The sequence below is a fragment of the Cannabis sativa genome, chromosome 8 (genome assembly GCF_029168945.1).
Source record: "Cannabis sativa cultivar Pink pepper isolate KNU-18-1 chromosome 8, ASM2916894v1, whole genome shotgun sequence".
Taxonomy (NCBI): Eukaryota; Viridiplantae; Streptophyta; class Magnoliopsida; order Rosales; family Cannabaceae; genus Cannabis; species Cannabis sativa.
Window position 1 is genome coordinate 43318656 of NC_083608.1, and position 15501 is coordinate 43334156.

Genomic DNA, 15501 nt, shown 5'->3' on the forward strand with positions numbered 1-15501 from the left:
TGCCACCAAAAAAAAAAATAAAGGGGTTAAGTGTATAAAAATTAAAACATAAGTGGGTTTTGCCACCAAAAATAAAGATAAGGGGGTTAAGTGTATAAAAATCAAAACATAAAGGGATTTTGCCGCAAATTGCTCTTAATATTATTGAAATGAATGTAATTATATTGAATTGGTTGTAATGTAAATAAAAGCAATTAAGAAATATTAAATATATTTTTAGAAAGTAATGAAGCACAAATTATTGCATGATGTGAGCGAATGAGTGGGTACAACACAGGTGCTCAACCAAGGAAGGCACGTGACTAGTAATTAGCTTATTATTTACAGACTAATAACAAAGATAAAGTAATAAACAAAATTAAATGATTGGCATATAATTAGTAGTTGTAATCCACATAATTTGCCAATTCCAGAGTGTACTTTCAGGAAACCATAAAATGCATTACTTGTGGTGTAATAGGCTAATAGCTCTAATCTTATCTAAAAACGTGTTCAACAAGCATCATTATATATCGTAATAGATGTAACCTAAATATGTGAGGCATTCTAAATTATAATCATATATTTTATTTTTATTAATTATATTTATACTATTATTAAAAAGAAATTATGTTTAAACAAGGCGATATATGTTTGTTTATGGAACTAAGATCATTAGTGTCTTATTCTAATGTAAGTACACATAATTTTTTCTAGAGATTTTTACACCTCATGTCAAAATTGACACCTTTTTTATATTTTTATCCTTACACGGTTTTTTTAAACTTTTTTAACTTTTACATTTTTCAATTTTACTTTTCAAAAAGTTTAATAATTACAATTTTACCTTTTCCCTTCTTCCTTACACACGTACACGCACGCCACCTCATAAATCCTTTCTTTTTTTTTTTTTGAATTTTTCATTTACCTGATTCTTCCACTCTTCAAACCGAGCTTCCCACGATCACCATTATCAAGCCCTAACCAATTTCTTCTTCCCACGATCACCTTCTCCAAGCCCTCACCCACGTTTTCCTCAACCTACATTGTCATCCTCCTCTATATTTTCTCTATAAAAATGGCAACCACTAGAAGTGGTTCGAAATCACCATCTCCGGCGAAGAAAGTTTCTAAAAAATCGAAGAAGGCTCCAACTGTTACTTCCAAAGTCGAACCTAAGATGGGGTTAAAAAAAATTGCTAAAAATTTAGTGGCTGATGTTCCAGAGACATCGGGCACTAAGAAAAGAGCCCCTCCTGTTAAAGTAGATGCTCCTAAGACTAAGAGAGCAAAAATTTCCAAGTCTGCACGCGATGTAAGTTTCTCTTTGTTGTTTTTAAATTTTTCTTTAGTTTTTTTCTGGTTGTTTTATTTCTGGTGTTACATTTGATGATTTAAAGTTTTCCCCATTTTTTGTTCTAGGTTTCCTCAGATTCTGATTTTGAGGATGAAGTGCATGGTGAGGACCAAAAGCCCAAAGTTGAATCAAAGGTAATTTAAATTTGCTTGGTTTCATTTTATTGTGTTAATTTTTACATGAGCTTTTTAGGTCACTGGTTTAGGTGTTTATTAGGATGTTTTTATGTTTTTTTGGTGTTCTTTATGTATTTCTGTCATGTATTGTGGTTGATGTTGTTTTGTTGTTTTTATTCAGTTGTTGTTTGGTTGTTGAAAAATTGCCCAGTTCAATTCGTATTTTGTTACAGTTTTGAATTGCTTTTCCCCATTGGTTGGTTATATGTTTATTGTGAATTTGTTTTCGGTTGCTTTACACACTATTGGTATTGAGAAGCATTTTACTAATTTCAATTGCAACAAGATCTTTCAGTGTTGTTTATTCTTTAGTTTTGTATATGTTTATTGTCAGTTTTTTCTCGGTTGTTTGTCACACTACTATTATCGACTACCATTTTCGAAATTTCATAACAACGAGCTTGTACAGTGTTGTTAATATTTTAGTTGTTTTTTTTTTAAGTTGTGACAGTGTTGTTACTGTATTTTTTTGAAAGTTGTTTATCTCTTACATTTATCATACTGTAAGGGTTTCATAAACGTTGTTTTTAGGTTTTTTATTGGCTGTAATTTGGTTACTACATTTTTATATATTCATTGTTATTGTATCTAAGATTTGTTGCTTTTGTATTTCTTTTTTGTTGCAGGTCCATGCTAGGACCTCAGTGAAGGTTGAAGGATTTGACCTACCAAAGAAAAATCCCCCTAAGGTGTCCTTTTTTTTTAAAAAAAATATTATTTTTATTATTTGTTTTCTGTTTTTTTTTTTTAGTTTTTTTTTGTTTTTGTCCTGATTTATTTTGTTTATATTGATACAGGAATGGGATTATATTTATGACCAGAAGAATCTATTCATTGCTAAAGCCTTTTCCACTGCTACTTTCCAGGTGATAGAGAACATTAAGTCTTGTCTTTCAGATGTACAGCTTGAAATGTTTTCAAAAACCTGTTTTGGTCATTTCCTTAACCTTCCCGATTTTAAAGTTCAACCCCAAGTGTTTCATGGGTTGTTGCTCAGGAGGTTCGGCAACCTAATGATCTTTGAGTTGTGGGTAATGATACGCGGTGTTAGGCTTAGGTTTAGCATTGAGGAATTTGCATTGATTCTTTGGGTTAGGCTTGTGAAGGTGACTGTAGTGTGTTAGATTTTAAGCAAGAGGTTAATAGTCTTTGTGAAAGATATTGGCCAACTTCGTCCTCTATCACTAAGGAATCTGTTAGGGAATGTTTTACCACCAAGAGGTGGGGTGATTCTGATGAGGATGCTGTGAAGTTGGCAGTTTTGTATTTCGTGGAGTGGTTCTTGCTTAGTGGCACTAAGCATAAAAATGTACCCAAGTCTATTTTAGATGTTGTAGATAGTGGGAGGTACAATGAATTTGCTTGGGGCCGGAGTTCTTTTGAATTGACTATTTCCTCATTGAAGGGTAAGCTTGATAGTTGGGTTGAGGGGGTTAGGAAGGCAAGGAGTTCGGGAAAGAGGCCGAGTGTTTTTTACACTTTGATTGGTTGTCCTCATGTTCTTCAAGTTTGGTTCTACGAGTGTTGTAAGTACATGAAAGGTAAGTACTGCCAAAAGGAAAGCTCTCGTATTCCAAGGATCACTCAGTGGACATGCAATAGTCAACCTACTTTCAAAGTTTTGAAGACTACTATCTTTGATGTTTCCAAAGATAAGGTATATCTGTTTGTTGTAATTTGGTTTTTCAGTAGTTGTTTTTGTGTTGTTTTTCATTATTATTAATATTCATAATTGAAATTTTAATTTTGGTGTTTTTTGATCAGCTGCAACTTTCAAATATGAGGCCCACGGCTGGTGAGTTCAAAGCTTTGAAACTGAGCAGTTTCAAGTTCGACACCGACTACAACTCTTACAAGAGTCTTCCTCTTCCCGAAGAGCCAACTGTTGCTCGAGTGACATTTACGTCAAGCTTGATGCCTTTTCGAGAAATTTCATGGGTTGGAGGTCAAGATCGATTCGTTGCATACTTCCCAACGAAGATTTCATGCCGATTTGGTTGAGTTGAAAGAGTTTGTGTACGCACGGTTGTTTCTTTTGGTGCTCGGATGGCTTGAACGGACACGGTTTTCTCGTTTTTGCCGATTCCTATGCCAAGGTATTTTAGTTTTTCAATAGTTGTTTTTCGGTTTTTTTTAAGTTGTTTTATACTAATTTAATTTGTAATTTCAATATAGGAAAAAGGCAGTGACTCTTCCAATGATGATGATGGAGGTGGTGATGAAGCGATTTTGATTTAAATGAATCAAGAAACCGATGAAAATGAAGAAGAGAATGTTATGGGTGATGAGGAAGGGGAGGGTAGTGAAGGTGAAGAGAAGGATGGTCAAGCCGATGAAGATTCTGACTCAAAAGAAAAAAATGATAATGGCAGTGATGATGATGCCACTGATAGTGAGGAGAAGGTAGATAAGTAGACAATGTAACTAGGTTTTAGTTACTTTGTGTGGTTTATTTTGTTGTAAGTCCGTTTTAGGTAGTGCTCTTGTAATTCTATGTTATTGTTATGTCGCTTGTTATGTTTTATTTTTCATAAATTTGCAACTATTTTCAGACTATTTATTTGTATTTATTATGTTATTTATATGGCTGTGTTTGTAGATTATGTTGTTCGCAATTTATTGTTGGTCTTCTTATTTTACTTGTTGTTTTTATTTTGTTATGTAGTTTTTTTTTAGTTGTTGAAGTCTTTCACAAAAAATAACTTCACTTTTTTCCATTTTCTTTTTCCTTTATTTTATGTATCAAGAATTTCGTTGATTTCAATGACGGCCCTACTCAAATAGATGTTGAGGCTACTGTTCGATCAGGGTAAAAGCGAGTTGAGCTTATGGTAATGTTGCTTTTGTGTTGTTTTTTGGTTGTGTAAAGGTTGTTATTTTTTAACCATGATCTAATTCCTTTTTAATACCATATATAAACGGATGTCTTCGGATGGAATTGGTGGTGATCCTTGTAAACGATTTCGGTTTCGAAAATGTTGAGGTTACGGATCGTCGTCTTGTTTGTTTTGAGGTATATTTTTTTTTTTTTGGTTGTTTTTTAGTTTCTTCATACTTTTTGTGTTTAACACTGTCTATTTTCTTTCATTTTTGTGGAAAAAATATATTAGATGGGTGCAACAGGTCTCAATGTTGATTCTAACATTGAACTTGAAGATGACCCAATTCCCGTTGAAGAAACTCCTCTTGTTGACAAGAGGAAATCTAAGAAACCCATAGCGCTGACGTCTCCGTTTATGGAGTATGACTCTTCCATTTCTAGTTCTAAAGATGGTTCTGGTTATGGAGTTGTTAAGTATGTGGCTGGGTTGTGTCCTCTCGATGATAAGATTGGTGAAGATGTAGAACATAAAGACGAGATTGATTTTGACTTGTGGCTTGGTGAAGGACGCCGATCGAAGAAAGATCCGTAAGTGTTTATTTTCAGCATTTTTGTTGTGTTTTTGTATTTTTTGTTTTTTACTTTACTATTTATGTTTCATTTTTTTTTTTTAAAATGTTAGGCATGATAAGGAGAAGGTTTACTTGAAGGGTAAGGATAAGATTGTTCCCCCTTTTCGTTTTGGCGTGGAAGATGTTGCAACCAAGATGTGGTTCCACAAGCTTGCATATCCTGGCCAATGTTTGACTAATTCTGTAAGTTAATTTATTTTTTCTTTTGATTTTTTTCAAAAATTTCAGTCTATAGTTTTCTTCATATTGTTTGTTGGTTGTTTTTTAGTTGTTGAAATATAATTCATTTTCTGATTTTCGAACATTTCTCATTTCTTATTGTTCAGCATCTGGACATCATTTTTTACTATCTTCGTAAAAAAAAAAGTATGCAAAGGAGCCAAAGGTTAAGTTCACAACCACAGATTGCTTATTCTTCAAAACCATTCATGCTTTGTATGAAAAATTTATTGCACAGAAAAAAAATCTTTCTTTGATAACTGCCCAGCATGCCATTGCTGATTATATAAGAGGTAGAAAAATGTTATGTGGTTCCCCTTGGCATTTGTGCGATCATGTTTTCTTTATCATCCATATGGAGACTGAATCACATTGGATTCTTGGTCGATTGAATATTGAGGAAAGGCGTGTGTACATGTACAACTCCTTGTCAACTGCTATGAAAGATAGTGCTGCTATCAAAGCTTGTCAGCCATTTGCGGTGTTGTTGCCCCACTTTTTTGCTTTGTTTGATGAGTTCAAAAAGGAAAACAAACCGGTTTGTTTAGACCCTTTCGAAGTTGTTAAGGTTGATGGTTTGCCTCAACAAACCTCGAAGTAAGTTGTTTTTATTTTTTATTTTCAAATGTTTTTAAAATTTGTAATGTTATTTTCCTTTTTTAAGTTTTTCTCGTCGTTGTTTTTTGGTTGTTTTGCGTTGATCGTGGTTGTTTCGTTGCATCGTTCGCCGAATACTTTATTGATATGAAACCGATTCCTCCCATATTTGATGTTGAGAAACACCGTGATAGGCTTGCTGTGTTGTTCTATAAGTATGCTCGCATGAAAGAAGTGGAATTTATTGATAGTGAAGATGAGGCTCCTCCAAAGGGTCCAAAGAAGAATTTGTCTTAGTTATCTATTGGTTGTTGTTGGAAATACTACTTTTTTTTATGTAGCTTTTGTTTTTTCTATTACCAGATTATGTTCATAATCATAGACAAGTTGTTGTTTCTATCATGTTTTTTTCTTAATTGGAATTGGTTTTTAATTTGTTCATATTTTTGGATTTTTAATCTTTATAGTTACTCTTAGTCATGACAGCATACTATTAACAACATTATTACAACCATCTGACAAACAACTAAATTGCATTTGTAATCACTTTATGTAGTTTATTTTTTCCTTCTTATTAATTTCAACCTTCTTCCACTCATTTAATTATTTAACTATAATATTTGATGTTCTTTTGTATATTAATGATAATAATACCAATTCCCTATTATCAATATCTCTCCACATAAAAAATCACAATAAAAAAATGTATGTAACAACCAATCGTAATATGCAGTATGTGTTTTCTAAATGTTTTAATATAGTTGTTTTTTGGTTGATGTGTAGTTGTTTCCACTTCTATGCTGTAATTCTTCTGCAGGTCTTTTTGTTATGTCCCTTTTGTCCACACTTGCCACACTTGTTTTGTTTCTTTGTTTCCCAAGCTGCTGCCATTCTTCTTTTCCTCGGCCTTCCAGACTTGATTCTCTCCTTTGGAGGCAACACTATGATTTCTTCAAAAAAATCTGGAAGTTCCCATTCTCTTACGTTTCCAATCGGGTATCTTGTTTCTTCATATGTTTGCAGCCATGCTTTTGATGTGTAGTATTGTGCACAGTAGTTGTATGTGTTTATGTTCAAGTCCTTCATGACGGCGACTGCATGGTTACATGGCATTTCATCTTTTTGAAATCTATTGCATGTGCACGTCTTCTCCTTCAAGTTTACTATTCTTGTTCTGTCTTCATCTATCACCTCAAACAGGTTCTGGTTTGCTGGTTTCACCTGCATGTTTTAAACCAACTTTAAAACAACCAAAAAACTATGCAAACACAACTGTTTTTATTTTACTTTATGCGAACGATAATCTGAACTTACTGTTAGTCGCAATGACTGTACATAGTTCCCTATGAGTTTTTTCTCAGATGATGGTGTCAGCCTTGTTGTGCATTTTTGTGCCTCCTTTCTATTATTGTATGTCCACTCTTGCATTTGTGCCCTCAAGCACTCCATTAATGTTGTCACTGGTGTTTCCCTTGCTGCTAAATTTGCTGAGTTCAGTGCCTCAGCTATGTTTGATGTCATGGTAGAGTACCTACAATTTGGACAGTTTCTGTCATAGTTCTACTTTTGGAAAAAAACTCAAACGCAACGCAAAAACAACGCAAATACAACGCTATAAATAGGTGAACATATCATTAATTTTATCCTTCTTATTAGTTTTCACCTGTTGTTTTACGAATGATACCTTGACCATTTTTCATGGCCAATTTTCTCCAGTACGGTCTTATGCGCTTATCCAAGTTGTCTAGCTCCCTCATATGGAATTCAAACTCCATTTCGTGTAAGCTTTTGCGGTACCGCAAAGAATGGCACTCTGAAATGCTTTGCATTTTTCTTGAATTTTGTTTTGAGGTTCGACAAGAGGTGGAAGATGCAGTAGCCATGTGTTATTTCAGGGAACACTTTCCTAGTTGCTTTGATGATGCTTTCATGTCTGTCTGATATTAGGCATTGACATTCTCGAACCCCGAATGCTTCTCTTATTTTTTTAAGAACCACTCCCACGATTTATCGTTCTCAGAATCAACTATGCAGTATGCTAGTGGAAAAATTTTAGATTCTGCATCTTGTGTGTTGGCAGTGAGCAACGTGCCTCCATACGCGGCCTTTAGGAATGTACCGTCTACCACGATGATTGGTTTGCGGTTGGCCAACCTTTTATAGCAGCATTCAATGCAACAAATGCATATTTGAAACTGTCATCATCATCTTTCTCTATGTCTATTAATGTTCCTGAATTTTAATCAAACAGGATTTTTTCAAACAACATGTACTCAACGAAATAACAACTCAAAAACAACTGTTTTTTCACAAATATTTTCAAAGTAAAATTTTTAAATTTTTTTTTACCTGGATTTGTTTTATGTAGCATGTACAGGTATCTTGTCAAGAGATTGTACGACTCTTTAGCATTTCCATGTAGTTGGGTTTGTGCTCGCTCTTTACTACGCCATGCTTTCATGTAATTCATCTTTATTCCGTATTTGTCTTTCATTTCGTCTTTATGTACGGGGCTTTGCACTTTGTTTTCGTGTTCAAGAATTTTGGTTTTACAAAGTCTGCTATCAACTTTGATGTAGCTTGTCGTTGATCTCCAAATCTTATTGTAACTGCACATGTGTGTTCTTCTTCGTAGCTCCTTATTATGAATGTTTCTGTGTTTCCATTTTTTGTAGCCTTTAAACTCCATTTGCAGTTTGTGTCCAAACACACTATGTTGTATTCTTTTGTGCAAGATTTCACTACTTTGTATTGAAATGTCTTCTTGATTGCAAAGTAGCATAGTGTACTTATCAATGTTTCTTTGTCCTTGTAAATTTGCCCCTTCTCTATTGTTTCATGTCGTTTGTCATTGATGATCATCATTTACGTGTTTGTCCACTTCCTCTTCTTCTTCTGGTTGTTTTCTAGTTGCTTTGTACCATTTACGCAGCCACAAGCTTTGCATAGTCGGTGAAGTCGAAATCTTCATCTACCGCTGTAGTTTTTCTCCGTTGTTGTACGGTTGTTGTATGGTTGATTCGATGACATTTATGTTTCTAGGAAAAATGCATCAACTTCACCGGATCCCATCGTCTGCGCGAGATAGTTGTTGCTTGGAAGTTGTTGCCGTGTTGTTTCCAGGTTGCTGCAAGTCTTCCTCTGCTGCGTTGTTCTCATACGATTCCATGATCATATTGTTCCACACCATTGTTTGGTTAGGTGGTGCCGTGTTACTGGTTTTGTTGACACACAATGGGTACCTTGTGAAATCAACCTCCTTCGTTAATAGCTTTATGTAGAACAACAGACTTTTGTCATCCTTGATTTGTAGTGGTTGGCCTCCTTCCTTCAGTTGATATTTCAGTTGTAGTTGTGTTGATTCATGGTTGCATTGGAGTTCTTCCATCATTATTCTCATTAGTTCCTCAAAAGTGCACTTGGTCGAAATTAATTCTCCACTTGATTCATAATCAACATAATTTTTGTTGTCATCCCAATGCCCATTGCTGCACCAATATTTGTAATGGTTACGTTTCCGAAATAATGTAAATTATTTACTTGGTTCGATTTTGTAGTTGCAAACAACTATTTTAATCTGTCAAAACAACCAATAAACAACTCTTTCCAGCAATAACTTATGCATCTAACACTTTCAGCTGGCCGACTATTTATATAGCTTAAATCAACTATCAAACAACTATTTCAAAACTGATCACTAATTAATAACAGTAGATTCATATTTTCCAGTTTGTAGATCCCAAACAACTATTATTCCACTGTAAAACAACTTGTAAACAACAGTTTCAGAATAAAACACTGTAGCAATTATTTATATGCATTAATGTTTATTTTCATGCAAACCGTTGTTGTTTTTTTCTCAGCTTCATCAATATTTCATTATTATTTCAATTTAATCCGGTTTTCATCAATTAATATCAAATTACTATTCATCTACACTAAAAGATGTTTTCACGTTCCTGAAAAAATTTGTTTACCTTCAATTCTCCTTCTGATTCAATCATGGGTGAGTTTCTTTGATTTCCAGCTCCCCTTTTACTCGGTTCTTCTCCTCTGATCGCGATTTCTTTGTTCAATGATTGTTGTTTTTGAGTTTTTTTGTACATCAATGGAGGTTTCCTGGTTTTTTTTTTTCCTTTTCGTTTTTGATTTTGGATTTTCGGGATTCAGCTTGTTTCCTAGGAGTTCTACATTTTTTTAGATTTTGATTTTGCTGGTTTTGGAAGAAAGATGGTTGAGATTGGGTTGTTGGGGTTGGATCGCTGGGTCACGAAGAAAATTTGTTGGGTCACGAAGAAGATGGTGTTCCGTTTTGCTTGGCCGGCATTTTTGTAATTAACAACTTTATAGTTTCTATTTTTGTTTATTTCCTTTTTTAGGGTCATAAATGTAAATTTATTATATTTTAAGTTTATAATAGAAAAAATCTCTTTTTTCTACTATTATATATTAGTAAGCAAAGTTGAGAAGAAAAATAAAATAATAACTAACAAAAATTTATAAAAAAAAAAGTAAATAACAACTAAAGAAAAGATTAATATATTATATATATTTGTATATATAATTTTCTACACTATTATATATTTACTAAAAAATAAATAAAAAATATAAGCAACCTGGATGGTTACGGCAAAAGCCAGATGTGGCGGTCTTTAAAATTAAAAAAAAAAAGAAAATTAATAGTAAAAGATGTAGAAATGAGTGACAAAAGTATTAATAATTGGTACAAACAAAACAAAACACACAACTCCAAATATCACAAAACACACACATAAATTACTAACACTTTATAATCTTATTCAACTTGAAAAAATACAAAAAAAAAAAAAAATGAGGACTATAGAAAATCCTTACCTACGCGGTGCGCAACAAGTAAAAAAAAAAAACTACAAAATTATGTATAATTGAACAAAAAGTTAAATAAATTTGTACATATCAATAAGGAAAATGCTAAGGGGGTGCTAAACATAATAAATTATTGGAAAATTCTACAATGCACCCTTTAAAATGGATACATTGATGCACCCTTATCTATTTAGCACCCAAAATAATTTTTTAGTCAAATTTTTTCTCATAGTCATGTACGTTATAGTTATTTAAGACATCTTGCAAAATTTTAAGAAATTTGAAAAAGTTTAACACGCCAAAAAATACGTTCAAACAGTGTGTAGCACGCGTAACTATTTTATTTTATACGCGTGTAAAATAGACTGTTTGAATATTGTTTTCTATATTGTAAATCATTCTGAATTTCTCAAAATTTCGCAGGTTATCTTAAATATCTATAACGTACATGAATATGAAAAAAATTCCGCATGTCATTTAAAACATGTTTGGAATTGGAAGCTTTTGCTAGTTTTGAAACAACTCTCCCCTAAACTCAAACTGAAAATATGTCTACTTTTATTTATTTTTATAAATTTATCTGAAAATTATACTTCAACCATTTTGAAACAAAATTTTGATTTGTTTAGAGTTATTATCATTATTATGTTTGTGCTAAGAATGTAAAGCACAACATCTAACCTGAACAACATAAGCCTCTGATGGTTCTAATCTCGGCCACTTCATTACCAGTACAGCAGCATAAGAAGCATTGTAATTAGGAAACTGTGAATCTAATCAGAAGAAGCAGACAGACCCCCTTTTCTACTCATTATTCCTACAAATACAATGGACATTAATTTGATTTGACAATGAATAACATAAAATTACTGCAACTGAAACTATTAATAGATAAAAAGAACTTCAAATGGCTATCTCAAACACATGAAAACAATCAAGTAAACTCTTTTTTAGATTTACACAGACTAATCAAGGAATACAAAATTCATGGGAGAATGAGCTACAATAGACTGGAGTTTATTGGCAAAGGTTTGAACCATTACAGATATCAGTACTTGAACTTCATCAAATAATATTCAAGCCCAGATAAAGATGCTGTACCTTACCAAGTATTATTGTTCCTCTCATAAGAGTTATTTATAAAACACAGGTGTACACATCTGATAATACAAACACACAAAGGGATAGTTTAGTAACAGGAAAAAATAATGTATTGTAATACATGTTTTTTATTTAGACAATGATCTTACTACAATTCGAACATTTCATATTCATACAAGTATAATAATCCACATGGACATAATCAACTGGAAACGGGTATAAACTATAAAGTGATGAACAGCCAAACTTGTATGAAAGAAAGTAAATTCAGGTTTTCTGAATGTTGACAGCAAGTGTTCTTATTTTTCAATTTTTTACTTCATCCTTAATGTAGTACAGCCATATTTAGTGACAGTAATGGCCATACAAGCAATATTTCCCTCCTCCATACTCCTCACCTTCCCCATCTCTACTGTGAATCCACCATAGAAGATTAGTGAGTGAGTTCCCATCATCATGACCATTCAAGGACCTAATCTTCTGCAAAGCACTCTCCTTATCATAAAGCCCTTCCAAGGCATACACAAAGCCTTTCCATCCTTCTCCGACGCCTTCTCTTTGCAGAACCGGCAATGTCCACGTGACAAGCTCCTTGGCAAAACCAACATCAGGGAACAAGGCCTCAGTAATAGGCAACAAGGGTAGCACTTGAATTCCAAGCCTACACTCCCTCCATTCAGCGGGTGCAAACCAAAGGCCACTGTCCCTTTTGTTAGACCAGAGAACACCCACCACTCTATTTTCTCTTGTGAAATCTTCTTCATACAGTTTATCTCCCTCCTTTACATGCCACCACATTTGAGCTGCCCCCATCTCCAATGCTGTAAGCGTTGATCCAGTGGCTACAAGATGAGTGTCTCCATAAGCCAACCCCATTAGAGCTGCTGAATAGTAAGCATTCACTGCCTCACCAGTACTTTCTTGATTCCTCCCATCACCAAATTCAGTGAGCCCTCCAGCCCATGAGTGCAATTTATACAGGTCAAAGCATCTCAAACGTGGATAAACTGAGTTTGGTCTTCTGCCAAGGGTCATAAAATCTGCCATAATGGAATAAGCTTGAGCCTTGTACTTCCTCCCCCAAGCTGGATCGAGTTTCACAAGCACTGCAATCCCATATAGAAAATAGCCTAAATGAAAATGGTGATCATTATATACCCCAAAACCAAAATCTGCATTAGCATCCACAGCTCCTTGTTTAGTCACAATCCCACCCCATTTTCCTTCAAACTGAAATCCATTTCCATTGAAAGTCCCATCCAACCATGGCTCAATTGTATCTTTTAAGAACTTCTTGATCACTGGAATCACCTCAAGAAAACACACCTCTTCTGCAATCAATGCCAACCTGGCCGCTCTTGCCACCAACTTCCCATAGAAATATGAAGAAGTTATCGTCATGGCGGCCGTTGCATTAAGTGCCTCCACATCTTTTCGAAGAGCAGAAACAATTTCAGCATAAGATTCTTCTTTGACACCTCTGATTGAATGCCAAGTAACTGAAACAGGATCAGGCTTGAGCATCCATGAATCACCAACAATACCAACAAGGTCACCATCAATACTTCTGTACTTGAAATTCTCCAAAACAGTGACATTACAATCCTCACTAGAAAGAAGCTTAAGATGAAGAGGGTGAGCTAGCATAAGCAAGTCTCCCCACCCTTTCTTCTCCCATTTGTATTCCATATGGAATGGCTTTGTCAATGCAGCCTCTCCTGAAACAGGGTAACAAGAACTGAACCTGTCCAACACCGCCTCATATTCGGGATCAGAATCCGGCAAAAGGGCAATCCTTAAAATACCAGAAAATTCACCAGAAGTTATTAAAGAAAGGCTGTGAGTCAAACTGACTGCGGATGATGTGTATATAAGCCAAGTCTGGTTGTTGTTAAGCTTGACAGTGTACTTTGTCCCCGAATTATTCGATGAAAACGACAGAATTGCATGGATGGTCGAGATTGAAATCGCAGTACCGTTAAAGACAGAGCAAGTCAGAAACGGGCTACCACGGACGAGAAAAAACCTTAGATTGGAAGAAGGAATATCCAAAGTGACACTGAGATCATTGAAAGAAGAAATAACATGGCTTTTCTGCGAACCTGGGTTGGTGTTTGCGGCGGCTGAGATGGTGAGATCAGCCACGAAAACTTGGTACAAGAAAGCTGAGTTGGAGAAGCGAGATGGGTAAGAAAGAGAAAGAGAAGAAGAAGAGGATTTGACAAGGTATGGATGGAAGTACTCGGGCTGATCACCATTTTTGAGGACAAAGTTTTGAAAAAAGGAGTTAGTGGGAAGAGGGGTTGAGAGGAGATTAGGGGAGAAGAAGGGTGAAGGGTCAGGGACAACGGTGGATTGAACTTTGGGGAAGAGGAAAGGAGTGTTCTTTCCTGGTCTTTGGAGTGACATGTTTGAAGATTCAGGATCAGGAGTAGTAGGAGATGGTGATGTTGGGTATTCTGGTTGAGGATGATCAAGGGGTTTATAAAGCTTTTTTCGAGGTTTTTTGAAACTGTTGGTAATCAGGGTCTTCACTCTCCTCCTCAATTTTTTCAACATTTTTATTATAATAATAATAATAATAGCAAATTAAATTCTGTAAGTAAAGTAATTATGATATTTTTAAAAATAAATTAAAATAAAAAAAATGGTTGGAGGGAAAGTAGGAGGAAATAGAGGGGTATGTAGTAACCAAAATTGACCCAAATGAAGAGAAGAGAGAGAGGAGGTTGGATTTGGATGAAGTTTGCTTAGAGGTCTTATTGAAGTTTTGAGAAGCATATTAATAAATGACCAAATTGGGGGGAAAATGGTGGGACGTGGAAGAAGAAGGTTGGATGAATTTGAAGGGAAGAAGAAGATGAGACTTTTGCTTTGGGGTATAGTTTAGTCATCACATCAATGCAAGGGATCAATTTGTTCTTTCAATTATATTTATTTTTTGTTTCGAAATAATGTTTGAAGAAAAGTATAACCTTAAAATGCTTCATAGGTAAGGAATTCTAGTGTAGTCCTTGTTAAGGTTTTAGATATTGATCCCATAAATTTAACGCGGTTATACTGCTTTGTACATATATGAAGACTTATTAGATTTCATTTTTATGATTGAATAATAGTTAGTTATGTGGGATTTGGTGAATTTGCATCGATGCAATATTGCTATAAACAAGTATTATTAGTAGGAGGTGTAGTCGTGGACTCAACATTTTGGATTAAGTTTGGGTTTGGCCTTAAAAACCGGTAAGCGTTTACCACTTCAGAAATTCCAAATCATTATTAAGGAATCTAATCACAAATGATAATCATTATTAAGAGTCAATGCAGTGCAACTCTCAGATGATATGGCCAAATCATACTTTTCTTGTGAAAGCAAGGAATATAATATAAATATATATCACTTCTCTTCCACAGTTTGTTGCATTTCTCCATCTTTCAAATTGGCTTATTAAACGTTTTTCTTACTTGACTTTTGATGAGACGTCCAAATTCGAATGAATGCGAGCAATTTGAATTTTTTTATTTATCTCAGAAGTGTATATATCTACTATATTCAATAGAAGAATTGAACTTAGCAAGTTACACATAGAGATATGGCACTAAATAACCTTATTTCTCACTCTACTAAAAGTTAGTGTCTCTTTTTTAAAATAATAAAGTAAATGTTATTTTTTTTTTATTTTTTCTACTTAAAATATCATTGACTACGTAAAAGGGTTTTTTTTTTTTTTTGAACAATGAACAAAATTTCATTGAAAAAATCAGCATTGAGTACAT

General features: G+C 34.3%; 4 protein-coding genes across 4 annotated transcripts; 2 read left to right on the forward strand and 2 right to left on the reverse strand.

Annotated features, from left to right (window-relative positions):
- Positions 1 to 762: 762 nt before the first annotated feature.
- On the forward strand, positions 763 to 3750 carry LOC133030633 (uncharacterized). The gene is made up of 7 exons (XM_061103436.1): positions 763 to 1294; positions 1402 to 1470; positions 2139 to 2201; positions 2310 to 2543; positions 2609 to 3169; positions 3277 to 3450; positions 3688 to 3750. The coding sequence occupies exons 1-7, from the start codon at positions 1058 to 1060 to the stop codon at positions 3748 to 3750; spliced, it is 1401 nt and encodes a 466-aa protein (XP_060959419.1). The 5' UTR covers positions 763 to 1057.
- A 749-nt stretch (positions 3751 to 4499) lies between these two features.
- On the forward strand, positions 4500 to 5171 carry LOC133030077 (uncharacterized). The gene is made up of 2 exons (XM_061102286.1): positions 4500 to 4921; positions 5016 to 5171. Exons 1-2 carry the CDS (start codon positions 4623 to 4625, stop codon positions 5155 to 5157), a joined length of 441 nt encoding a protein of 146 aa, XP_060958269.1. The 5' UTR covers positions 4500 to 4622; the 3' UTR covers positions 5158 to 5171.
- A 1405-nt stretch (positions 5172 to 6576) lies between these two features.
- LOC133030634 (uncharacterized) lies at positions 6577 to 7446 on the reverse strand. Its single transcript, XM_061103437.1, has 2 exons — positions 7096 to 7446; positions 6577 to 7002 (listed from the first exon to the last, which is right to left on the reverse strand). The coding sequence occupies exons 1-2, from the start codon at positions 7300 to 7302 to the stop codon at positions 6577 to 6579; spliced, it is 633 nt and encodes a 210-aa protein (XP_060959420.1). The 5' UTR covers positions 7303 to 7446.
- Positions 7447 to 11741: 4295 nt separating this feature from the next.
- LOC115699625 (glucan endo-1,3-beta-D-glucosidase 1) lies at positions 11742 to 14729 on the reverse strand. The gene has a single exon (XM_030627126.2). It carries the CDS (start codon positions 14284 to 14286, stop codon positions 12073 to 12075), a length of 2214 nt encoding a protein of 737 aa, XP_030482986.2. The 5' UTR covers positions 14287 to 14729; the 3' UTR covers positions 11742 to 12072.
- Positions 14730 to 15501: the final 772 nt, after the last annotated feature.

Coding starts and splice junctions, on each gene's coding strand:
- LOC133030633 (XM_061103436.1), top strand. CDS start 1,058: ATGGCAACCACTAGAAGTGGTTCGAAATCACCATCTCCGGCGAAGAAA. Junction 2,202..2,309: donor CAAAGAAAAATCCCCCTAAG/GTGTCCTTTTTT, acceptor ATATTGATACAG/GAATGGGATTATATTTATGA. Junction 3,170..3,276: donor TTGATGTTTCCAAAGATAAG/GTATATCTGTTT, acceptor TTTTTTGATCAG/CTGCAACTTTCAAATATGAG.
- LOC133030077 (XM_061102286.1), top strand. CDS start 4,623: ATGGGTGCAACAGGTCTCAATGTTGATTCTAACATTGAACTTGAAGAT. Junction 4,922..5,015: donor CGCCGATCGAAGAAAGATCC/GTAAGTGTTTAT, acceptor TTAAAATGTTAG/GCATGATAAGGAGAAGGTTT.
- LOC133030634 (XM_061103437.1), bottom strand. CDS start 7,302: ATGACATCAAACATAGCTGAGGCACTGAACTCAGCAAATTTAGCAGCA. Junction 7,003..7,095: donor TACAGTCATTGCGACTAACA/GTAAGTTCAGAT, acceptor TAAAACATGCAG/GTGAAACCAGCAAACCAGAA.
- LOC115699625 (XM_030627126.2), bottom strand. CDS start 14,286: ATGTTGAAAAAATTGAGGAGGAGAGTGAAGACCCTGATTACCAACAGT.